Source organism: Hakea prostrata, chromosome 7, assembly GCF_041222555.1.
Source record: "Hakea prostrata isolate BN-2017 chromosome 7, UWA_Hpros_2, whole genome shotgun sequence".
NCBI lineage: Eukaryota > Viridiplantae > Streptophyta > Magnoliopsida > Proteales > Proteaceae > Hakea > Hakea prostrata.
This window is the reverse complement of record NC_142606.1, coordinates 2974732-3000368: the sequence shown is the minus strand read 5'-3', so window position 1 is coordinate 3000368 and position 25637 is coordinate 2974732. Positions and strand designations below refer to the sequence as shown.

Genomic DNA, 25637 nt, shown 5'->3' with positions numbered 1-25637 from the left:
CACTCCTCATCCATCCCAGAATTCAATCTCAAGTGCAACTCTCTACCAAAATGCTTCAAATTTGGAATCAAGATGTCTTCTTGAGTTTCAGTGAAGATACAAGACAAAACTTCGTCTACCACCTCTACAATGCTTTGGTTGGAAGAGGCATCAACACCTTCAGATGTGATGAAAAACCCATGACAGATGAGATCTCCTCAGAACTAGTGAATGCCATTAATGAATCCAGGGTTGCCATAGTTGTCTTCTCAAGAAACTATGCTTCTTCAAGGTGTTGTCTTGATGAGCTTGTCAAGATACTTGAATGCAGAAGTAGGATTGGTCAAACTCTTCTTCCTGTTTTTTATCATGTTTTGCCATCAGATATCCGAAATCAAACTGGTATCTGTGGGGAAGCCTTTGTGAAGCATGAAGAGCTCTTCAAGGAGAACATAGAGAAGGTTGTCACATGGAGGAACGCCCTCAATAAAACGGCCAATTTGTCTGGTTGGCACCTACAAAACGTTGCTGATGGGTAACCTCTATTCTCCAGTTTTGTGTTTTTTAGCTTTTGGCAGATATAGTTTTAAGCTAACTTCATGTTTAATTACTTTACTTCCGTTTATTACATGAAACAGAATAGACAAGCTGGAGCAAACATTCATCCACAAAATTGTTAAGGAAGTCTTAACAAAAGTAGATAGATCACCATTACAAGTAGCCAAATATCCTGTTGGAATAGATGTCCGTGTAACATATGTGAAAGCGATGTTAAATTTGTCTTCACCGGATGTCCGAATAGTAGGGATTTGTGGTATGGGTGGATTAGGCAAAACCACCATTGCAAAGGCAGCTTACAATCAAATTCATCACAGATTTGAGGGACGCAGTTTCCTTGCAAATGTTGGTGAAGTTTCAAGAAAACCCAGTGGTCTAATCCAATTACAAGAACAACTTCTATCTGATATCCTCATGAAGGACAACTTGAGGATCAGCAATGTCGCTAGAGGAATAAATTTGATAAAGCAAAGATTGTCCAATAGAAGGGTTCTTGTTGTTCTCGATGATATAGATCAACCAGAGCAGTTAATTCAATTAGGTGTGTCTCACAATTGTTTAGGTATGGGCAGCAGAATCATTATCACATCCCGAAGTTATCAGTTGCTACAACGGGCTGAAGTGGATGAAACGTATGAACTTCTTGAGTTGAACCAGCATGAATCCCTTGAGCTTTTCAGTTGGCATGCTTTCAAAAGAGAGAGTCCTATAAATGGGTACATGGAGCTTTCAAAAGAAGTAATAGGCAATCTTGGAGGACTTCCGTTAGCTCTTGAAGTTTTGGGCTCTCTTATGGTGGACAAAAGGAGTATATCTGAGTGGGAGATTACATTGGAAAGATTAAAAAGAACTCCTCACAGTCTAATTGAAGAGAAACTCAGATTAAGTTTTGATGCATTAGATGATGATGAGAAAGAGACATTCCTCGACATTGCTTGTTTCTTTGTTGGAATGGACACAAACTACGTACAAAAGATACTCGACGGATGTGGTTTCTTCGCAGATATCGGGATCAGTGTTCTATATCGAAGATCGCTGATAGGAATTGATGAAAATAATGAATTAAAGATGCATAATCTTCTTCAAGACATGGGAAGGAAAATTGTTCTCGATGAATCTCCTGAAGCGCCTGGGAGGCGTTCAAGGTTGTGGTTCCATGAGGATGTTTGTGAAGTATTGGCAAAACATGAGGTAAACATAATCAAATTCTTACTACACCCTCTTCAACTGTATATCTTTTGTAAAGCTGTTCTCTGTGCTTTTACTAACTTCAACTAGATTATGTGTTGATATATAGGGAAGCAACTCAGTTGAAGGCCTCATCCTGAATGTTTCTCAGTTTGAGGACATCTCTGTTAATACTAAAGCATTTGCAAACATGCATAGATTAAGGCTACTCCAACTCAATAATGTAAAACTAAGGGGATCAGGGTATGAACATCTTTCTAAGGAGTTGAGATGGCTATGCTGGCATGGATTCCCTCTGGATTCTATACCGACCAATTTTGATCTCCAGAATCTTGTTGTCCTTGACATGCAAAATAGCAGAATTAAAGAATTTCGGAATGAAGCCAAGGTATGAAAATAGTTTCAAATTTATTATTATTTTGTTCACTTATACTGGATTGTACAGTAGATGGGAATTTTTATTTCCTTCCTTTTTCCTTCTTGTTGATAATATGCAGATGTTCAGAAGGTTGAAAGTCATAAATCTAAGTCACTCGCCTTATCTAACAAAGTCCCCCAACTTCGTAGGACTTGATAGCCTTGAGATATTGAACTTTGAAGGCTGTACTAGACTGGTTGAGCTTCACAAATCAGTTGGAGGTCTTGATAAGCTTCTGGTCTTGAATCTAAAGAACTGTTACAGCCTTAAGAATCTTCCAACCAGCATATCTAAGTTAGTATCTCTTGAAACACTCAATCTCGCAGGGTGCTCTGTTCTATCTAAGTCATGGAGCTCATTGTTCCCTCCTTGGGGTTCACTTAGAAAAAGGCCTTCGCTTCCATCTTTTGCTGGATTAAGCTCTTTACAAACCTTAACTCTAGCTGACTGCAATCTATCAGAAGATCAACTTCCCAATGATTTCGGTAGCTTATGTTCATTGACATATCTACATTTAGGAGGAAACAGTTTCTGCACATTGCCAACCAGCATCAGTGATATTTTCGGCCTTTGGCTTCTCGATTTGAATGAGTGTAGAAATCTAACGCGACTACCGGAACTTCCTTCGACTTTGATATGGTTGTGGACTTCCGGTTGCACATCGTTACAGGAAATGCCTAACCTACAAAACCTAAGATCATTACAAGGTGCAAAATTGAACTATGAACACTTCTGTAACCAGCCAAAGGACATAAGTTTCCATCCTGAACTTCGATGGCTACGTTTGTGTGGCTGTACAAAGCATCCCCCTCTCTCGTTGCCAAAGCTTCCACCGGAACTACAAAGTTTGGAGATAGATGGATGTACATCGATGGTGCTTAAAGAAGTCAATGTCCAAAGGCTGAATACCTCACAATCCATATCAAGCATCGACATGGATGAGTGCCACCATCCAGAAAACATTTTCAGGAAGAATAGCCCTTTCCAGGTGACGCACTCTCTTCTAACTACCACCCCCTCCCCCAAATCAAACGAAAACACACACACACCAACACATTGTTTCAGTGCTAAGAAATCTTTCAATTCTGTAAAACAGGGACTATACAAGCCATTTGAGGTCTTTGGACCTGGGAATGAGATTCCAGAGTGGATGGCTCATCAGAGTACAGGGAATACAATTTGTTTTGAGGTATCTCCACATTTGGGCTGTAAGTTCCACGGATTGGATGCATCTGCTGTGTTTGTAGTTGAAGAAGAAGAAGAAGATGATAATAGTGTTGAAGCAGTCAGTATCATTTCTAATAGAACCAAAGGTACCGAATGGATCTGGTTTAGTGGACATAGGTATAGACCAAGCTCAAACTATGAAGATCAAATGTGGGTGTGCCATATACCATTTGAAGAGCTTAATGTTCACTTGGGTGGCGAAGGTGAATTTGAAGCTCAAACAGGAGATCAATTGGAGGTCTCAATCTATATTGAAATAGTGGCTTTTGAAGACGCCATAGCGGAGGTGAAAAAATGTGGAGTTTTGCAGGTACACATGCCGGATCAGGAAACAGGATTGAATGAAAACCATCCAATGATTCAACACACTTCAGATGACACTGTTGTGAATGAAGAAACATCACTTGCAGTTTACAAAGGAGATAAGAACAACCGAGACCATGATGAAGATGAGGAAGAATCCACCAGTGGTTCTCATGTCAAACGGTTGAAGATGAACGGCGACTAGCTAATTGATGTTTTAATTATGATCTCCCTGAACCAGAAAGATGCTGATCATGGTGAGCCCACTGCCCACTAATCCCCAATGTGAAGTGAGTTTAAGGCGAGAGTTCTGCTGCTTTTCACTAATTCTGGTTATTCCATTCCAACCTATTGCCATTTCTTTATAATGTAATTGCTACCTTAAAAGTTTCAATAAATGCAACATGAGAAAGTTAGTTTGTTGCTTCATCCAATTCCAGTTAAATAAGGTGTGTAAATCATGTGAAGCCCACAAGATCTTCCAATCTCACTTGATTTTCAGGCATAGATAGATATAAGATCATGAGTCCTACTCATATCAGTTTTCATTAGTTTTTTTCCTGATGACCCACCTCACAATCTTCGCCACCAAGACTTATGATCTCATTCATAAGCTCTGCAGGCATCGCGGGTGGATCTACCGGTCGACGAGCAAGTGCAACTGAAGCTGGATTGATTCCATTCTAATTCCAATGTCAAAAACCGTCCACCGAGTCAACTCCAACCTATCGTAATATCAAACGAGCTTTGGCCAGTGGCCACTAGAAAACTAAACCAATTTGTCTTCCATGTATTATACGGAAAAATGATTAGTGATAGATGGATATCCAAAATGCCATTATTTATAAAACAGGTAGAAGAATTAGACAAGGGAAGGAAATTAAAACATGCCGACTTAACCAAAGAAAAGAAAAACAAATTTTGAGATTTATTCATTCCAATGTCTTCAGGAGCCTGAACAACCCAGCGGCTTCCCTAATTCTTGAAAACTCAATACAGAAAGCCTGGACCTCAATGAAAAGATCTTGAACTGCAATCCACAAATGTGACCATAAGAAACCCACCCATGATAGAAACCACCAAAATAGCGCCTAAAACATGCACGAACAGACCTCAAATACATGTCCATAAACCCATTGGCGTGTATCTTGCATACAAATACATATATTGGACCCTAAAGCATATCTATATATAACAAACAAACTGATTGGACTGTCTATGTACATTCAATTCACAAACTAATGTAAACTACATAGTTAGCTTTTTAACTGGTCTATGCTTTAGTTCCCGGAGTTGGAACGAAATGACCATCCCCAAACACACCCCCACACAACCCCCCCCCCCCCCCCCCCCCCCCCCCCCAAAAAAAAAAAAAAAAAAACCACAAAAGAAATTTCTTTTTTACTCAGATTGCAATCATTTAGTATAACTAAAGGACTTGAGCACTCAATGGATCCGCAGGTGGGGGGAGTGTTCAAACTAATAGACTTGAGCATTAAATGAACCTGTCAAAATGTTTAAGTTTCATTTTCAACTAACTCAATTTTGTCTCATTATCATACATCTTTCAATTTGCCGTTGCCTCTACTTACTAAAGCTAGAGTTTCCCAGTTATGTCCTTAAGAAGAACAACAATAGTGCCTTGCATCAGCAGTTATGTCCAAAGGTTAAAGCTTTCATTTGGAAAGCAGCAAATCAAGGTATCCCTACTGCAGATAATCTTCTAAGGCGACAAATCATGGTGGACCCTGGGTGTAAAAGATGTGGGTGTGATTGTGAAACAACTGATCATATGCTTTTTTATTGTCCATATGCGAGAGCTATCTGGTTTGGATGTAATTTGGATACAGTTATTAGGGGCAATCAACTAGCAAATTTACCAGCCCTCCTTAATGGGTGGCGATTACTTACTCTCTCTAATTATTCAGTAGAGGAGGATTTGTTGGGTTTGACATTTATGGTTTGTTGGTCCATCTGGCTTGCACGCAATGAATTGATTTTTAGGGGAAATAATTGGGACCCAGGTATAGTTGGGGAAAAAGCTCTGAAGGCTCATGCAGAGTTTACTAATGCTCAAATCAAGAATTCTCCAGTGCCTTCTACAACTAGACTGAGATGTCAGTATGGGACTTTCCCTCCTGCTGGTCAGCTGAAATTGAATTGTGATTTTTCTTGGATTTCCAAAGAATCTTGTGGGGGCTGTGGTTGCACTGTTCGTGATTATGGTGGTGCCCCCTGCTGGCTCTGTCAATCCCATGTCAGTCTCAATCAGTTTTGGTGAGCGAAGCTACCGCTGTCTTAGAAGGTTTGCTAGCTGTGATGGAAGGTGGTTTTGGCGAGGTGCTTGTTGAGACAGACAATATTTCTCTTGCTCGCATGGTTAATCAGGAAATCCTCCCGCTTCTTGAAGTGAGCCCACTCATTGAAGACATTCAATATATTTGCTCTCTTCAGGTGGATTTTGTGGTTAAATCTATTTCTAGGGAGGCTAATTCAGTTGTTCATTCCCTAGCCAGGATGGCCATGTCTTTGGCAAACAAGACGGTTTGGCCTATTTCCTCTCCCTGGCTTCTTGATCTTTGTAATTAGGTTGTCTAGGTGGCTGTTTGCCCTTTTGTTTAATGAATCTGTTTCTTACCCCAAAAAAAAACTTCTCTTTGCTTACCCTCAGCCTTTAAGTAGGTCAGGCAGTAACCTTTACTACTAGTGCAATTGTGTTCAGATGAAAGATAAAGTTAATTTACAGCTCCTCAATGTTTTGCACTTATGGATACAAACAGAACAAAAAACATTTCCCCAGAAAAAGAGACAGACGAGAGAACCAGAAAACAAAAAAAATATTAGTAGTCCACACATGAATGAAAGCACATAACAACAAAATCATATAGAATGGGGGGTAAAACTTTGCTCAACCCCTTCCAACTTTCACTGCACTTTTAAAAGCCAGCCACATTAACACAATAAATAAAATCCCAGTGCTTCAATTTATTGTTGCCTTTGCGCCATATTGTTGCCATCGTCTCCTGAGCACAGTTTCAACAGATCTACTTTTTCAACATTGAGAGTTGCTAACCACACTGTATTCCAATCTCAGGAGGATGGAATGGCTCTAAAGCCTAAAGCTACAACCTTGGCATCAGAGGCCTTTGGACTGACCCAAATCCATTTGGAAACCCAGCTGAAAACCAGGTCCATATATGGAGTCAAGTCTAGTAGATGTTTGGGATTTTATTGGGATATATGTAAACTCACTTTTTATTTCAGTAGATAAAACAAGAATATGATTAGATTTAGTACGTTCTGAATTCTCAGGAATCCTAACAAAAACCAGGTCTAGGGCCAAAGGAATTGGGATTTCCCTAGATCTAGGGTTTGACCAGGAAATTCCAGCGAAGAGACTGTTAAGTCCTAAGGTTTAGAGGGTGTTTCCACACACTCAAACTCTGATACAGTGTGACAGGGTTCTGGATTTTATCAGAAATCAGAAACAGAAATTAGGGTTTTAAGCATGGTTGCCAAGGCGACAAGGCGAGGTTAGCGACAAGGCCACACTAGGTTGCCTTAACCCAAAAATGGGCCTAGGCGGACGCTTCGACAACCATGGTTTTAAGAAAGTTCGACGAGGATGGATGAAGGCCTATCCGTGCTGGTTCTGCAATTTCAGAACTGGATTTCAAGGATTCAAAAGGTTTAAACAAGAGGTTAACTGTAGGAGTAACTCCTACAGGGTAGGGCACCCTAAAGGGAGAGGAAAGGGAGGCTTAAGGGGCATGGATTTGGAATCTGCAGGTGCAGGGGATCCTAGGGGTGCCGTGGGCAAAAGGGAAGAGTGGGGGAGTTGTGGGGCTAAGGGGGAATGGGGGAGGGCCAGCGGCTATCATATGGTATAGGGGAAGGGGTTAAGAGGGCTGCAAGGGTTGGGGGATGGGCTGTGAGGTATGACGATGGAAGGGGGAGGGGATTCTAGGGTTGCACAAGCAAGGAGAAGGGTGGTTAGGGCTACGGACAAGAGGGAAAAGGCAGGGAAAGGGTGGGGGAAGCTGCTGTACTTGGTTGCTGTGATTGAAGGCTTGAATGTTGAATGCAGGAAATCAGAATACTCTCAAATTGACAACTGCAGGGACCCCTCAAAGGAACCTCCCACCTCTTTGGCAATAAGCACTCAAATTCTTTACTCGATTAAAACTGAAAAATTAAATGGACCGCTTAACTATTTATAGCAAAAGACTCTAACTTGAGGTGGGAATCCTTAACTGATAAGGATCCTACCTCTTGACCAAAATACTTAATTTGGAATCTACTAAAAGAGACATGCTAATTAAACTTTAACTTAATAACTTAAAAAGCTCATGCTAATTTAAGATAACTTGGGACTCATCCAAAACAACTTTGAATCAAAATACAACTTTTTAAACCAAACCAAACTCAACTCAACTTACTAATTTAAACTCAACAAAAATTCTGAAATATTCTGGATATAATCTCAGTATCAAAATGCCCAAAATACCCCCCAACAGGGGTTTGGCCAGGTTATGGTGGCTTTTTGGAGCCATCCTTGGGGCCCCACTTGAGATTTCGGCCCCGGGGGTTCTTCTGTTCACATCAACTCCTAGTGCAGTTGTTTCCTTATTGAAATTTGTTTCATTTATCATTTATTACGCTTGTAATCAATGTATTGGATATGGAATAGGAAAAAAATCAATTGAACCTTGAGACTGTATGCATATACACTCCCACTCCCCAACCCCCCCCCCCCCCCCCAACCAAAAAAAAAAACCTAAAACACAAAATGTGGGGGGGGAAGGAGGAAGAAGAAGAAAACCCACCCCATCATCTTCTTCACTGTTTTCTGACCCTTCAAATATAACACAGAAAACTGTTTAGCAAGTTTCTCCATTCTAAGTTGGCCGTTGATTTATTCCTAGAATGTAACATGTCAACTTTAATGTCACAAATCCAGCTTTAATTTCAATTTTCTACCACCTTTCCTTACCCCTTTTCTCCATTGTTTCTATTTGAATTGTCTAAATAATTCACCCAGTTTCAGCACAAAATTACAAAATATAAGAACAGTATCCACAAAAAGTGACCAAGACAGACCCATGATGAACTTTACAATCAAGGTTCCACAAACATGGCCAATAAACAAATGCTCACATACTGTAGCAACAAGTAAATGGTCATCTGGATATATTCATGCCAACTTATAAAACGACTATGTAAAGAATTGAATCAATTAAGAATATCAAGACATGCATGCGCTCACCATTGATTATCTTATTTCTGATCAGGCTTTGTAAGAAAACACACACAAGTCTGACAAGTCTGTTCTGCATATACTTATCCTGAGAAATAAAACAAGAACACTTTAGGAGATTGGATTCACAGTGTAGCACGTCACTAACAAGATAACATACAGTTCCTAAGATAGACTGGAAAGTGAATGAAGCAATTCAACAGAAAAACAAATAAAAGAGCTTCCTTATGCCCATTCATGTAAATAGTGTCCACAGAAAAAACTCCATAAATTCATATGATTACCTTCAGACATGCTCAGGAGAAGAATGGATGAACTTTTGGCCGAATTACTGTCTGATTTGTACAAAAGGAGTATTAAGATGGGGTAGGACCTTAACACATGGCCAACCAAGAGAATAACTTAATAGTCCAGAAGTCACATTGGTCAAACAAGCCCTGCATCTGACTGAAATAGGCAGGATATGCAGGCAAGACCCTAGACTAGTTTAACAATGTAAAAATGGATTAAGTTAGCCAAATGGCCCTCTGATTTGGCATAAATGGAGCAGTTAATATGGGATATGATAATTGACACATGGCCAATCAAGAAGACAATTGAAAAGTCCAAAAGTTAGATTGGCCAAAAGAGCCTTGCATCTGCCTCAAATAAGCATGAAGCTTACCTCTGAATACAATGAGGTGAAGTTAAAGTTCATCCCAACACCTCATAAATATCAAAACTTGTACAGCATATCCAAGCTGACAAAAGCTTAGGACTCCCGAAGGCTGTTTGTAAATAAAGAACTAGAGAATATGGACATAAATTAGCACCATAGGAAATTGAAGATCAAGTTATATTTAAAAAAAAGCCCATACATAGTGCACAAGGCTTCTTAATGAAGATACCGAATTTTATTGATCAAAACAGTACCCAAATAGGACCTTTTCACAGGGAGACAATTGCAAATTTGATGGACTTAAAGTGAAACAGAGTTTAGATGGGAAAGAGGGCTGACTCTACAATGGTATTATAACGAGCTGAATAGATCTTCCAATAGGGGCAGAACTATAATGAAGAAAGTGACAATAACAATGTAACACGTAATACCCAGGCTTCACACCGCAAGGTGGATTGATTGGATCGAACACCAACCTACCTTGATCAAACACAAGGGTTCTCCAAAGAGGAGGAATGCTAGCAAGCAATTTGATTTCAATTCATAAGTTGTGTCTTCACCTCTTACATAAGTATCTTTATATAGCATTCTAAAGAGACATAAACACTAATGGTAACATCCAACCACTAGCTAACACCACCTACCTATTAATAACTCAACTACACAACACCACAAGTCAAAATAATAATGGAAACATCCACCTACTACACCCCACTACTAGCTCCTTTTATTGACTTTTTAAAGCTAGACTTGGGCTTAGTTAAAAATATGTGGGTTGATCTTCTCCCACTAAAGTAATCCAAGCCCATGAAACCATGGGCTCATTTTAACCCACTACAATAGTCATAGCCCATGCAAGCCGTGGGCTATTTTGGATCATATCCTTAGGCTTTGATGGGCTTGACCATTGGGCTTTTCTCTTTTTTGTATATGTTGCCAATTCTGCATCACTTCTACATTAACAGGGTCCAGGGAGGGTCAAATGTTCACAGCCTTACCCCATGACCAAGTATTCAGCAAGTGAGCACTTGACCATTGTGCAAAGCATTACAGTCAACAAATACATGAAGAACTGAGTTCCAGTAGGGGTCAACACAAGAGCACACGTGGCAATTTGTCAAGTTTAGGTTACATAAGATTTGGCCTGACTAATACCAACCAGTAATTCTGTCGACAAATCCAAACCAACATCGCCTACCAACAAACGCACCAAGGCCTATTTGGTTACACCCACCAAAAATAATGTTGTCAACATTCTGTGTGTTTATGTCAATGGGTCATATACTGCTCTTCCTGACCAATTTTGGCATCATATGCCATTTCTCAGGTAAATGAAGTTGAAAAAGGATAATCACACAATTAACCATATGAAAACAATGAGCTCATATCTCCAAGCACAGCTTCCAGAAGTCAAGCCACCAAGCTACACAGCATGTTTTTTGAAATTAAAAATCAAGTGGGTCAGCCAGATTACACCCCTCTACAGAAATATGACCCATTTATAATGAAGTTTTGTAATGCCAAGTGCCCCCAAAAAATTTGATGTGACAAATTGATCATGTTCTATGGTTCCTCAATACAGACCGACTATGTCATATCTTCCCCTCAAGATTCACCGTCATGGAGATTAGTACCATCATAATGCAAATAATTAATACCATAAGATGCATTATTTGGTAAAATCAGAGAGAAAATGCTGGGGTTTTAGGTGAAGATCATGCAAGCAAGGAAGGGGGAATAAAGGACCTTGATGTTCTCACAGGATGTTATACAATTTGTGATGTACATGTGCACAAATTCTGTGGGCAGATCAACCGCAGTTGTTAGCCTGTTTACAACTTCCATGGAGTGTAGACTCATTTCCATACTTACAAGGCCTGTGAAGTATCTGTACCACGAGTTCAGAAAGAAAACATCAGATTGTAAGAGATCTCCATACACTTATCAAAAGGATAATTAACAAATAAATAGTTAACTTACTCTGAAATTTCAGGAGAATTCATCAACTTTATAAGAACCTCAACCGCAATAAGGGGATTGTTTTCTACCAGCTCCTGAAAGCAAAAACACAGATCTCTTAAGAACTGGTGGATAATATTAAGGAAATAACCATAAACTGTAAATGCGTACAGGTAACTTTCGTGGAGTCAGTCCGCAGTGGTATACGAGCTTCGGGTCATTTGCCAACTCCACCAAAACTTGCTGGGAATAGAATCAAAGAGTAAGCAAATAGAATAAATCATGTAAGCAGCCATAAGCATGGTTGAAATTTAGGAGGCATCGGTTTTGACATTGTTTGAGATGAAATTCCTTGTAGATTGAGGGATCTTCAATAACTCCTTTTTTCAGACAACTGCATGCTTAAGAGTGCAGGTTACCAAAAATCAATGGTTCAACTCTCCTGTTTTAAACCAGAGCTACCCGTCCCTTCCCCCTTCTCCCTTCCCCTTTAGTGGATGTAGCCAAAGCCCCATAGGACCTGATAGATGGGTAGAACCCATATCAACTCCCCACCCAAAAATATGGAACTTTTATATATAAAACAACAGCATGAACTTAAAGAGTCATTGCTATTTTTTAATTACCTAAAATACCCCCAAATAGTTATAATAATTTCATATATACCCTTTGACTACTCCACTTCATAATAACACTAAAACCTCTCCCTTTTAACTTTTCCATTTATTACTATAAAAAGTATAAACATTAATATATGATTCATAATCATAGTTGTCAAGGCGTCGCCTCCCCTAAGCGTCCAAGGCGACGCCTTGGACGTAGTTTACTGCTAAGCGAACGCCTTATGGCTTTTAAAAAATTCACAATTTTATTGATTCCAAATCAAAGGCCAAAACTAAATTGGAAACTAGATTCCAATTGGAAATCATCTAATGGCTGAATGGTTACATAAATGATACTTGAGAAACATGGGATCATTTTGTAACATTAATTCAATAAAAAAAACACAAAAGGGAAAATCGAACGAAACCCAACCCAAATCCCTAACTCTCATTTCCCCCTCGATTCTTCGCCCTTTGCTACTCCTCTCCCTGATTGTCGGCGACACCACCGGCGACATCGACGACGCCACTGGAGACATCAACGACACCCTTTGTGACACCGGCGACGAAATATAGTTGTCTGATAATCTGATTGTCTCTCGATTCTTCCTCTCTGCTACTCCTCTCCCTGAGCGTCGACAACACCACCGGCGACATCGACGACACCACCAGTGACAACGACGATGCCCTTTGTGACACCGGCGACGGACTCTGGAGTCTTCTTCCTCTCTGCTACTCTCGCCCTCTGCTACTCCTCTCCCTGAGCATCGACGACACCACCAGTGATACCTAGCGACACCAGTGACAGTCAAAGACATCACCAGTGACAGCCAGCGACGTCGGCGACAGCTCGAAACATCTCAGGCGACACCAATAGGGTACTGTACCCTCTTTTTCAGTCCAAATTTTAATTAATTGATCGACTTCTGCAATTTTCAAGCTACTCTCTTACTTCTGCTTCCCCCCCCCCTCATAGGCCACCGTAGTTGCAGTGACCAAGTTGCAGCGGCGTCGGTCACCATCTCAAGCGACGATAAGTCGCCGGATTTTTTTTCTTCGCTGCGATTGTTACAACTTGCTTTTTTTTCCCTTTTTTTCTGGTTTGGTTGTTGCATTCTTGATATACTCATATACTGCTTGGTGTATGACTATATTATCATTGTGTGTTGCCTTTCTTCTTTTTTTTCCATGCGATTTGTTCCCAAGCATGAATTTTGAGTGTGAAATTGTGAATCAGTGACTGTAAACCTTGTTAGATCTTCAAACCCTTTTGGTAATATGTCTTGGTTTCTATGGTTCAAACATGTGGATGGCTCCTGGCTTCCGAAGGAAATGGTAACAGTTAAAAATTTTCTGGGGGTGGGGGAGTCTGATAAAATTTTATATGCCAAACACTAAGCCCAATCTATGGTCTCATGGTGTCTTGTTTATTAAGGGACTATGGTGTGATGTAGATTAATCTTATGCTGCTAACTTAACTCAGTTGAGAACTTGAGATTATTCTTTTCTTTGGTAAACTTCATCATGTTATGCTGGATGCAACAAGGAAATGTCCAAAGTCTCCTTAAACTGATATAATGCTGATTAAGGTACTATAGAGTTTAAAATTCAAGGGAACTTAAGTGAATGGATGGGGCTTAAGTGTATATACATTAAGTACTGTTCTGGATATTAGAACTATAGCTAGTGAATATCAGGAGGGGTATTTCTGGGTTTGCTCATTTCTCTTTTTTAGTTTTTTTTTCTTTTCTTTTCTTTTCTTTTTTTGGTCATCATCTTCATCTTATATTTTCTGATTTTTCAGAATAGAAGCTTGATTATCAATTTATCATGAAGTGAGATGATTAGATGAATGCATAGGATTTTTATTGTGGTGCAGTATGGTGCAAAATTAAAATTATACGGTATCATTATCAACTTTATTATTGTTTTTAATTTTGGCTGATTATATGTGTATGTTTTATGTTTTTTATTGTAGATATTCACTAGTTATTTAAAATGACCTCAAGGCCCTCAAGTGATAATCAAGCGGCTGCTTCTAGTCAACCTATTCCTAGTGGGAGTGAAGCCTATGATCCCTCAAAAGACCCAAAGAGAAAGGCCAATTCAAATGACCCAAGGTGGAAATATGGGTATTGGCCAGATGTTGCTGATAGGAATACAGTCAGATGCAGTTTTTGCAACAAAAACTTTAAAGGATGAATTAAAAGATTGAAGCAACATCTAGTGGGTGGATATGGGGATGTAGTGAAGTGCACCAAGACCACTGCAGCAATTGTCCAAGAGATGAATGCAGTGTTAGTGAAAAATAAAAAGAGGGTTGTTGTTACTAATTTGGATAATGAGGAGTATGATGACATTCAAATTGGAGAAGAACATCATATTCCTGCCTCTAGGCTCTCTAGTGGAGGAAGTACATTACCTAGTGTAGGGTCTGAGGTTGAAGTGTGCTCCAAGATACCAAGCTCTGGGACTGCATCAAAGAGACTGAAAAGTGCCCTTAATAAGGCACCAGTAAGGGGTCCCATGGATATGCATGTTAGACACACTCCTGAAGAACTTGTTGAAGAAAGGAGGGCTAAGGGTGCTACTCAAACAACCATCTTGAATAGAATGAGATCTCCTGAAGAAAAGAAGCGAGTGGATAACCACATTGCTGATTGGATGTATCAGTGTGGCATTCCATTCAATGCAATTAAAGCTAAAAGCTTTGAGGTGATGGTCGAGTCTATTGCACAATATGGTTCTGGGTATAAGCCTGCAAGTTACCATGAAGTCAGGTTGCCTTCGTTGAAGAGTGCAAAAGAAAGAACAATGGAAATGAGGAAAAGTATGAAAAGTATTGGAGGAAGTATGGATGCACACTCATGTCTGATGGGTGGACTGACAAAAAGGGTAGGCATCTCATCAATTTTCTTGTCAATTGTCCAAAGGGAACATTCTTCTTTGGTTCTGTGGATGCATCTAGCCAGGTGCAAGATGCAAACATGCTCTTTCAGTTATTGGATAGCAAAGTTGAAGAAATTGGGGAAGAGCATGTACTTCAAGTGGTGACTGATAATGCCTCAAATTACAAAGCAGCAGGGGCAATATTAATGGAGAAGAGGACTAGATTATATTGGACTCCTTGTGCAGCCCATTGTTTTGATTTGATGCTAGAGGACATTGGGAATTTGAAACAATATAAGAAAGTGATAATTCAGGGGAAGAGAAATATCATTTTCATTTATAGGCACACAAAATTGTTGGAGGCCTTGAGACAAAAGACAAATGGCAAAGATCTTGTGAGGACTGCAGTGACTAGGTTTGCCACTTCATTCTTGACATTGCAAAGCTTATTGAAACACAAGGATGATTTAAGGCACTTATTCATTTATGAGTAGTGGACAAATTCCAATTTGTCCAAGACAAAAGCAAGGAAGAAAGTAGCTGAAACAACTTTTTCTACAGCATTTTGGTATGGTGTGGAGGATTGTATTAGAGCATCACAACCTCTTATGATTGTATTGAGGATTGTGGATGCTAATGAAAGACCCGCATTGCCTGAAGTGTTTGTAGCCATGCAAGAGGCTAAGAAAAAAATAAAGGACAATTTTGGAGGCAAAGAACGACTCTGGAAGAAAGCTATACAAATCATTGATTGGCGATGGGAGTGTCAGATGGAGAGACCTCTATATGATGCAGCCTTTTTTTTGAATCCTGGGAAGTTCTACAATTTAGATGATGAAGATGATTATGAGTTGATCACTTCTCTCCAAACTTCTTTCAATGAAGTTGTTGGAAGACTAATGCCTGATGCACATCAACAAAATAAGATATTTTCCTGGGTAAATGACTACAAGGAAGCTAGAGGTCCTTTCTCCACAGCTATGGCTATCAGACAACGTACAACTATGAGTCCTTGTAAGTTTTTACTTGTATATTTTATTTTTAGTTATACTTATTTGGTTTGTAACTCTACCTATTATGTTAATCTTTTTTTTTTTTTAATACTATAGTTACATGGTGGGATACACATGGAGGAATTGTTTTTGAGCTTACAAAGATTGCACGGAGGATACTAGGCCTTTGTTGTTCTTCCTCTAGTTGTGAACGGAATTGGAGCACATTTGAGTTTGTAAGTATTAAGTGATTCAAGTATTTAAAACACTTTTAAATTTAAATTTAGAAGAATGACTTGGGATTCTTTTCAATTGCTTATGAATTCAGGTTCACACCAAGAAGAGGAATAGGCTGGAACATGAAAGGTTTAATGATCTAGCTTTTGTTCAGTACAATCGTCGTCTTCAAAAAAGGTTCGATGAAAGGCGATTAAAGATTAGAAATTATGATCCACTACTCCTTGATGAGCTTGACTGGAGCAGTGAGTGGATGGTTAGCCTGATGATTTAGTCCATCCTGAGGGTGATCTTACTTGGAGCACTGTTGATAGAGCTATAGGGGCATCTTCATCACTTGAGGGCCAAATAGACCGAGGAGATGTAAACCAAGTGGATCAACATCTGGTGGAGTTAATATATGTTACTCACGTCGCAGGTCTTTGGAGAGGGTGGTTGAGGAAGAAGAACATGACTCTGAGTCTGATGGAGACATGGAAGAAGAGGAAGATTTGCATGATGATGAGAACATTGCAGATGATTTTGGTTTGAGGTCTACCTCTTTGGAGCAACAACAAGTTCGAGAAGATCTCCCACTTGCTACCAATTTACTTGATGATGATTATGACTAGCTGACTTATACTTTTCTATTGGGAATTTTGGATATGAGTGTGTTGGTATATTTGGGATTTGGACTTTAGATTTTAGATATAAGTGGGACTGTTTGTTTAAATATTTAAAACTTTCTATTTAGATATAATATGCTTTGTTTCATTTTCTTCTTTTACTTGTGAGGATATTTGGCTACAGCTCAACAATGCAGAAGAGGTGGAGGTGGAGCCGTGGAGTTATAGGTGGTGCTACTGTTGGTGACATTTAATGAAGGTATGTTGTCAAGTGTTTATTTGTTTTGCTCATGCATCTATGTGTTTACTATTTAGTTACATTTTATCGTATCTTGATTCTTGTTAATGATAGTATGATACTTGAAATTTATTTAGGACCTACTATGTGTGGTTTGTAGTATGTTGGATGACTTGAGGTAAGGCTAAATGGCTAATATTAGTTTTTTTATTATATATAAGATATTGTTTATAATGAATTAGTGTATGAGATGTACACTAAAACGCCTCGACCGCCTCAAAAGCGCCTCGGAAGGCGCCTCGTTGACTCGTCGCCCCAACTAGCTAAAACCGCCTCGTCGCCATGACAACTATGTTCATAATGCATATGCATGAATAATTATGCAAGCTTATCCTTCCTCTCATTGTCTGAATTGATCTGAATGGTGCCCACTTCAGAAGTACTCATTTTTTTCTGATACTATAAAACCTTTACATAATGAAATCCAAAATGAAGAGAGTTAACATTTGTTTGGCTTTTTCAGTGTACTACTTCCTGTATACTCAGCCAGAACTTATTCCTAGCTCCTGATTTATGGTCATTATAAGAAAAAGCTAATATTGCAACAAAAGAGATGTTTTGGCACAAGGTGAGGGAGTACTGGCACCAGTACTGGCCTGTCAGACACTGAAACCTGGTACAATTGACCAGTACATATTCAAGACCTTGCTTCAGCCCTTCTACATACATAGCGTTCAGGACTCTATAAACCCACAGGTTGTAAATTTTGAAAAGGAAAATATACTTGAGAAAACAAAAGTGGAACACCAGTCTCTTGCAAACAAAACCTTTCTCAGGGAACCTTATTTTTATGAAACTCGGTGAACTTGGCCAACAGAAAAAGGTCTTTCAACAGCTAATTGGCTATCATTCCACAGAAGGTTCCTGTGAGGTATAAGGCTGGATTTTTTGAGATGGATACAACACTTCTTAAGTCATGTATCAATGTTTTCTTTGCCCTTAACCTTTGCCTTCCCCCCAGCTGTGATCCATTTTGGTACTTCCAAGAAGTACACAAGTGATGACATTCTTATAACTTACTAAGGTTTCACCTCATTTTTTAAGACATCTGTCACCAGTCTTTTAACAGCAGAGTAAACACGCACCTCCTGTTGTGCAGGTACAAGTGGTCCTCTCAAGGCTTTTGCAATCAACTCTCTAACTGCAGCCCCTCTGCTAGTGTCAGCACACATACCATGGTCCCATAACAGTTCATGGTTATTGTCAGGGTTCAGCCACATAAGCTGCAAAAAATAAAGAATGTGCTATGCCCAATAAGACAGCCAAATCTCAATAACAATATAAATAATAACAGGTGTAGATGTCTTACCTCTCCATCTTGTATTGGGAGCCGTGGGGGAATAGGTCTTATCCACTGAGGATCTAATCCTTCCAATGACAAATTATGCAACAAACCAGCCACTGTTTCATCCCTATCTCCAGATCCAACTTTTGGTTTAGAGCCAGGGGGTGTATATTCAAGCCTGAAATGCCAACATATTGAATGGTCTAACAGAAATAAAACAGAAAATAAACATGTCGATTGAAACATCTGCAAAATCAATGTTTAAAGTCCTTAAGAGGAATAAAATAAGCTATCTAAATAAATAATAAGGTAAAATCTACTTTACCCAGCCCTGTTTAGGAAGGGGGATTCCTAAACGGACCTCTCTTATTCTGCCACATGGACAGAAGAAAGTGACTATTCTGACAGTTGTTTAAAAAGGATATGGTATGGATTAGTCAAACGTAAAAGCCCAATTTATTAAAATACTCTCCCTTGCATTGATATGCATTCCCATGTACATTCTTGCTCCCCTTTAGTACTCCATCAAGTACAGTGCACTCTCCCAGAGTCCTGCATTTCTGAAAGCTTTATTTCCCCATTTAGTAACATGCTGAAATTCATTCAAGAAGGGAATCGTGATATCTACCAGTCCACAGAATTAGGTCCCAATCTGATCTACCATGTGGCAGACTTTTACGGAAATTTAAGAGAGACTTCCTAGACAGATTGTTTTGGTAAACTGCTCTGAAATAAGCACTTGTGGTTAAACAATAACAGTAAATTTTTAAAAAGACACCTTCAATTTTTTTTCCTTTTCAATAATAGTAATTAAATATCAATAACAATTTAAGAAGAGGACCATACTCTGGTGAATTTGCATCACAACCACGAGGTACATCAGGGTCTGAAATTATATTTTTGACAGCAGCAGCTCTGAATAAGCTAGTGTAAGGTTCTGGCTGTACTTCATCATAAAATTGCTTTTCTAGCTGTTCACGCTGCGGGAGAGCCTGAGATTGCATTGAAAGAAAATGTATAGCAACCAACTCAAGGAAAAAAAGTAGACAAAGAATTTGATTTAAAAAAACATGCCATCAGACAATTCGCAAGTGTCAAAAAGCTCATCATCTTCAAACTTTACTTGAAATCATTTTTTTTGGGGTGAGCTTAAAAAAAATCGAGACAACTTGAGATCAGTTTAGGCCTTCATATGTAGCAAAGAAAACCATGTTTGGAACTCACATGCGATGAAGGATCAAATCCTTTGATATAATCTACTGCTGATTGCTTGAGTACCTACATCACATGAAAAAATCTCAAACAACAAATAAAGTGGTAAAGCAAAGAATCTGAGAGAGGATCAGAACATATTTAAGAATTAACAAACATGAAACAAAACCAAACAACACTCCTAGCCCAACATCGTATAAGTGTGTTTAGTATCAGGATTCCATATTGGAGATCCCTTCGGCTGTTAACCATCAGAAGGCATTATAGGTCTAATACCAGCTTGTCCCTAGGATAATTTCCCAGTGAAAAATGGAAGATGAGTACAAGTACAAAGCAACTGTTACCAAAGGCCCTGTTAGTCAATTCCTATATTGGAAAAGATTACTAGTCTCAACTAAAAATTTTATGCCAGTCAGACAGTACAATGGTCAGGAAAAAGACGATCCAGAACCCAGATAATACAAAGACACCACAAAATGATACTTAAAATAAATAAACAATCCCCTCCTAAATTGTTCAAGTTTGCCAGTTGCTACTAAATCAGTAACCAAACCCTTGTTGGCCCACTTCCACTTACATTAAGTCAACCAACAGAGCCCCCTGTAAGTCAGTAAATTTAGACAGCTCACACAAGAATCTGGATTCAAAACCATCTTCAACTGCTAAAACACTTATCATTAACCAATTACCAACCAAGAAAGAGGTTAACAGCAGAGAAGAAAAAATATGTCCAAAACCATGGAAAGGAGCAATTATAAGATGGTCATTGAGAAGATCTCTCGAGAAATTTTGATGTATCCAACAGTAGAATGAACCACAGAAAAAAAGCGGAAACTCAAGCCCTGAGACATTCTTCTGACAGGAGGAGCTAGTAGCCAGAAAATTTAGTTGTTCATAATCTTTGTCACACAAGAACCCCTGGGTCCTTTTCGTCTTTAGTTCAATATTGCAGTTTTTGAAAATCTTAACACCATGGGCCACCCAGCAATGGACCTAATACTCATAAGCTTAGCCCTAGAGAAACACATGCATGGAAACACAAGGAGACCCACTCAGACAAAAGAAGATTGTTTGGCAGATATTTCTAGAAATTGGTTCTGAATCTATTTACAAGGATCCAACCAAGCCTCCCTGCTTAACCAGCTTTTAGGTCAGCTATTTCTTAATGGTTTCAGATCCAGTTGGTGCATTTCCGTGACCCAACCCACTGCCACCCCCTATGATATTCCCAATGAATGGAAATTTTACTGGGAGAGCAATAAAATGCTCCAATTCCATTGAAAGAACACAATGAAAACTGGGAGTACAGGCAGGTAAAGAAAAGAACAAACTCAGTTCCGAAGGCTTTCCACACAAGCAGAGTCCGGGGGAACAAGTCTCCATATAAAGGAAAAAAGAGACGAAGAGACCATACTGAACAACAACCACACAAACTCATCCCAACTAACAGGGGTCGGCAAAAAACCTGATAACCAAGTGGAGTTGAACACATTTAAGGCGGGTTACACTGTATATTCTCCCAAAAAAAGGGTTCCAAGGCGAGAATCAAGTCAACATTGAAGTGAACACAATCAGTAAAATCTTGGAGATGCTAATCATTGAAATTTTCACATCTTGTTAGATTTTACTATCACCTTGCTTTGAAATTAACACTCGTCTCAACAGAGGCCGAGGACAAATGATATTGCAATTATTTGGCAAACGAACAGATGACCCAACCAGGCTAACTTGAGTCTGTTTTGGGACAAATGCACCTCCAGATTTTATCATGGAATATAATTTTTAACTGCCAACCTTCTTACGGAACCATGGACAACTATCACATATAGACTTTGCAAGTGTCTAAGTCTACCATGTTCTTCCCCCCAACTCCCTTTGATTAATTTGCTACATCTTATTCTTGTACTGACATCATTTATTTACTATTCCATCCACACACACATGAAGGGGATTGGGTTGGGGGTAGATGAGAGGAAAAAGGGGAGAGTGAAGACTCAAGAGCATAAAGGTTTTGTATAACAAACTAAAACCATTTATTTCACACATTAACATTTTTAGGCTCATCCGACCTGCAATAGGGGATCCTCATATACCACTCAGGGTATGTACCAGGCTCTCCCCCCCCCGGGTGCGGGGAGTATGGATAAGTAAATGTCATAAAGTTTTCTTAAGGTCGTAAATATCCACATCTGCTTTAGACATATTAACCAAACTAAATAATTTAGTATGGTATGCACATCTACCTCCCTGAGTCAGAAAGGATGCTAGAAGAATGCTACTCAATGTACACATATTCATACAAAAGCAAAACACGTTTTTCCATAAGATTCTATACAACCATATCCAAAACTTTAAGCTGCTAAAACAAGTGACCCAGCCCTAAGCGTCTGAATCAGAATAAAAGAGAATTATAAGTGCCAAACAGAAAGAAAATCCCCCCTTTCCCTAGAAGAAAAGTTATAATAATCACAATCACCCAATTGCACCAAAAATTAATGAAAAAAATGGAACCTCCTTGCTGTTATCGGCAACAGTAGAACCTAACAACTGGATAACAAAAGCCCTTTCCATCTTCTCAGCTGCATCATCACATGCTGCCTGTAAAGAAGCAAACATTGAAATAGTAAACATGCATATTCTAACATCAAATGCAGCACAACACATCATTGACTGCAACGAAGTCTGCACCCTCATACTGAGACCACAAGGCTGCAATTAATGTCGTAGAGTTGGAATCCATGTGACACTAAAATGGATGTAATAACACAGACAGTCAAAACAGAGTTGCACCAAATGTATTAAATAAACAGCAAAATGCTTGGAAAACCAGAAGTCAAAGTTACGTTAATATAATAATAACATTACACAAAGCTTGGAATATCAGGAATTGAACTTACAGTGATACAAGATTGATGCTTACTAATCTAGAAAAGATTTGGTATGATTAACCTTCTTCTTTTTTCTATTCTTTTTTTCCTTTTTTTTTTTTTTTTTTTTTTGGGGGGGGGGGGGGGCAATGAATGGCAGCCTAGAAGTTAAATTGATAAGGAACTCGTAGACCCTAAGTTTCCACGGAATCAGGCAGAGCTTTTATTTCATAAATGCAAACAAAGAAATTCTGATCCAATTCCAATTGGATAGCTCCTGTAGCAATTCAGAGTGAACTTAAAACAAATCCAAACGAAAATCACATTGAACACCTTGAAAGGCACACGAAGCATAAATTCCTACAGAAATAAGAGAATAAATCCACCGACTCCTAAAAAAATGTTGTGAGTAACAATGTATGCTTACATTTATAAGCAAAGAAATGAAGGGGCTTGCAGAAGATAGCTGTGAAGAATAGTTTTGATGGAGAATAGAAAATGCCACCAAACGTTGAGTGGGTTTCAGCATCTTCTTGTCCTGGAAAAAAAATGAAAATCTCAACAGTTAGCAATCATTGGGATCATCCCTGGAGAAGAAATCAATGATGCCACCTTCTTTTCTCTTTCATCTGGATAAATAACAAACAAAACAGGGACTCATCCAGATAACCTGTAATAATCCAATTCTGGCTCTTACCTGCTGATGAATAGCAGGATCTGGAGCCACCAGAAAAACAAGATAAGCATAGACAAAATTGTATCTTCAAACTTCGACTAGGATATGTAAGCAACCATGGATCTACACAGCTGGGGCCAAGAATACTATGCCTGGTCAAGTCCCCATCAACTTCAAGCGTTGAATCCCATTGAAGAGAAACCAACAACCATAATATTTGTGCTCGATGTTTAGCTTTGCCAACACCAGAATATGTAATATTAATTGGCCTTTAAATATACCAATATCACATTGCCGAGGTATCCAATGAACACCAATCTTTACTCGAAAAAAGTGCTCATCAGGATGCAATTAAGGATGTAAATCAAACCGATAGCAAGAATGATCTAACACTGGCCTCTAAGTCTAGGGGTGTAAACGGATTGGATTCGGATCGGATAGTGGTAATACCATATCCGCATCCTATTACATTTGGACGGATTCATAATCTTAGATAATATCCTATCGGCTTTTGGACGAATTCAGATGATAACGGAATAGTTATTTTCTTAAATAGATTCTTATAAATGAGCATGAATACAAATTTAACACAAGTTTCCGACTACTTGTTCACAACTTTACCATTTTATTTGTAAGGATTCGGTCTGAAATTTAAGAATCTAGCAACTTTGGTAGTAATCTTATCTTAGTAGAAAATATAGAAAAATAGTCACATATCTCAAGTAAAAAATTATAAAAAGAAGAAAAATAAATCCAAATAAGTAACTTAATCGGAGAATTTAATCGGACGGATAATAATCGGTAGGAAAGAGGCATACCATATCCGCATCATATTAGTAATCAAACGGATTTGGACACTGCTAAACGGGTGCAGATGCGAATTCTAGAGCGCATTTCGGTTATTCATATACACACTCTAACACTAACAATATATTTATCAGGGTAATTAGTGGTCCTGCATCTATACAAAAACTGCATAGGAATATCAGAATTGAAAAGTCATCTTCGATTAGCTCCAACAGTAAAATGTCACCACTTCCTGGTAAATAAATAAATAAAGCCGGAACAAATGTTTCAAAAGAAACGCTATCGTCAGCAGAATTTCTTGTCTTTCTTTCATTCGAAAGTCCCGGAGGCTGACAAAGCTGTCCACAATCATCGTACCCTTTCTCCTAATCAAAGAGGAGACCATCATCAATGCCAATTATTGCAATGATGAGCACCGATTTGATTAATCAAGAACACAACTTCACATTTCAAATCACTACTCTGGAAGCCCCAGTTCCCTGCAAAGCTTTAGTCCTTCTAAGAGAGTTAAGATTCAGCCAGATCCAAGGGTATCACTCATTCAAACTAAGATCAGTGAATTCTTTCTCTAATATCCGGATGTAACAACTCACAACCCTCAAATTAGAATAAATTCTTTTGATCAGTGATAATAACAGTGAAAATTACTATTTGTCCATAGGATGAATACAAGCTACTTTTAACATGGTTTCCCCTTCCAACCAAAAACATCATATGCAGGTACCCACTTATCCATTGGGTACTAATGACCACTATGAGAGGGGAAAACGAGCCAACTGGCGTGATGCTGGAATAAATTCAACAATGAATAAATAAATGCTTTGATTTCAATCCTGTATGTCTTTGGAAGTCACCATGTGCAATTTCTCATCCCGAGATTCCGAAAGTACAAATCCAACTCATGGGTAGCTTCACAAGTTCCATAAATCCAACAAAAAAAATAAGTTCCTTAACTAAATTTTCCTACCAGGACTCAATCCCGAACCATGTGATTACAACGTGCCTTTCTGTCAAAGAATCCAACAAAAAAAGGTTTCCTCTTTTCTCGTTGAAAATTTGCAGAAAATTGTCGTAAAGTTGTATTTCATTGACCCGTTTCTGGAAATGCTGCACAACCAAAACGACTCTATTCTGAAGAATATACAAAGGTAAAGAAAAATCAAGAGAAAAACCTAACTCAGTTGTTTCTTAAGCTAATATTACTGAAGTCCAAAACCCAAAACCCTGACCAAGTTACGAAGAGGTCCAACAAAATTCAGAAAGACTACCATGTAACAAGAAATTGAATAATGGACAGAAAGCGAAGTTATCTACCTCTAAGAGAACCGCGAGGGAGGAGCAGACTCTGAAATGCATATCTGGCGGAAATTTAGAGTTAAAGTCGGAGATTATTTCTTCGAACGTCCGTTGATCAGCGTTCAGCAGAAACAACAACGTCTTCGAATCTTGAACGCTAATCATCTTCGAGATCAAAAGAGATGATATGAAATGCTCGGAACAATCTTCGAGCACTATAACGAAACGAGAGGGCTTTCGATTTTTTCCCCCTCTTGCTCATGCGAAACCACCGTCATTCACGGAAGTTTTAGCTCCTAATAAGTGATGTGAACGCAGATCCTC

At 38.9% G+C, this 25637-nt stretch overlaps 2 protein-coding genes across 2 annotated transcripts; one reads left to right on the top strand and one right to left on the bottom strand.

Annotated features, from left to right (window-relative positions):
• LOC149008983 (disease resistance protein RPV1-like) lies at positions 1 to 3878 on the top strand. The gene is made up of 5 exons (XM_089160910.1): positions 1 to 514; positions 618 to 1728; positions 1835 to 2113; positions 2223 to 3131; positions 3240 to 3878. The coding sequence occupies exons 1-5, from the start codon at positions 51 to 53 to the stop codon at positions 3876 to 3878; spliced, it is 3402 nt and encodes a 1133-aa protein (XP_089017036.1). The 5' UTR covers positions 1 to 50.
• LOC149008982 (CCR4-NOT transcription complex subunit) lies at positions 3707 to 25637 on the bottom strand. Its single transcript, XM_089160538.1, has 12 exons — positions 25332 to 25637; positions 22962 to 23072; positions 22179 to 22265; positions 19680 to 19733; positions 19302 to 19447; positions 18480 to 18633; positions 18256 to 18393; positions 11719 to 11790; positions 11569 to 11642; positions 11335 to 11476; positions 8940 to 9018; positions 3707 to 4703 (listed from the first exon to the last, which is right to left on the bottom strand). The coding sequence occupies exons 1-12, from the start codon at positions 25476 to 25478 to the stop codon at positions 4606 to 4608; spliced, it is 1302 nt and encodes a 433-aa protein (XP_089016664.1). The 5' UTR covers positions 25479 to 25637; the 3' UTR covers positions 3707 to 4605.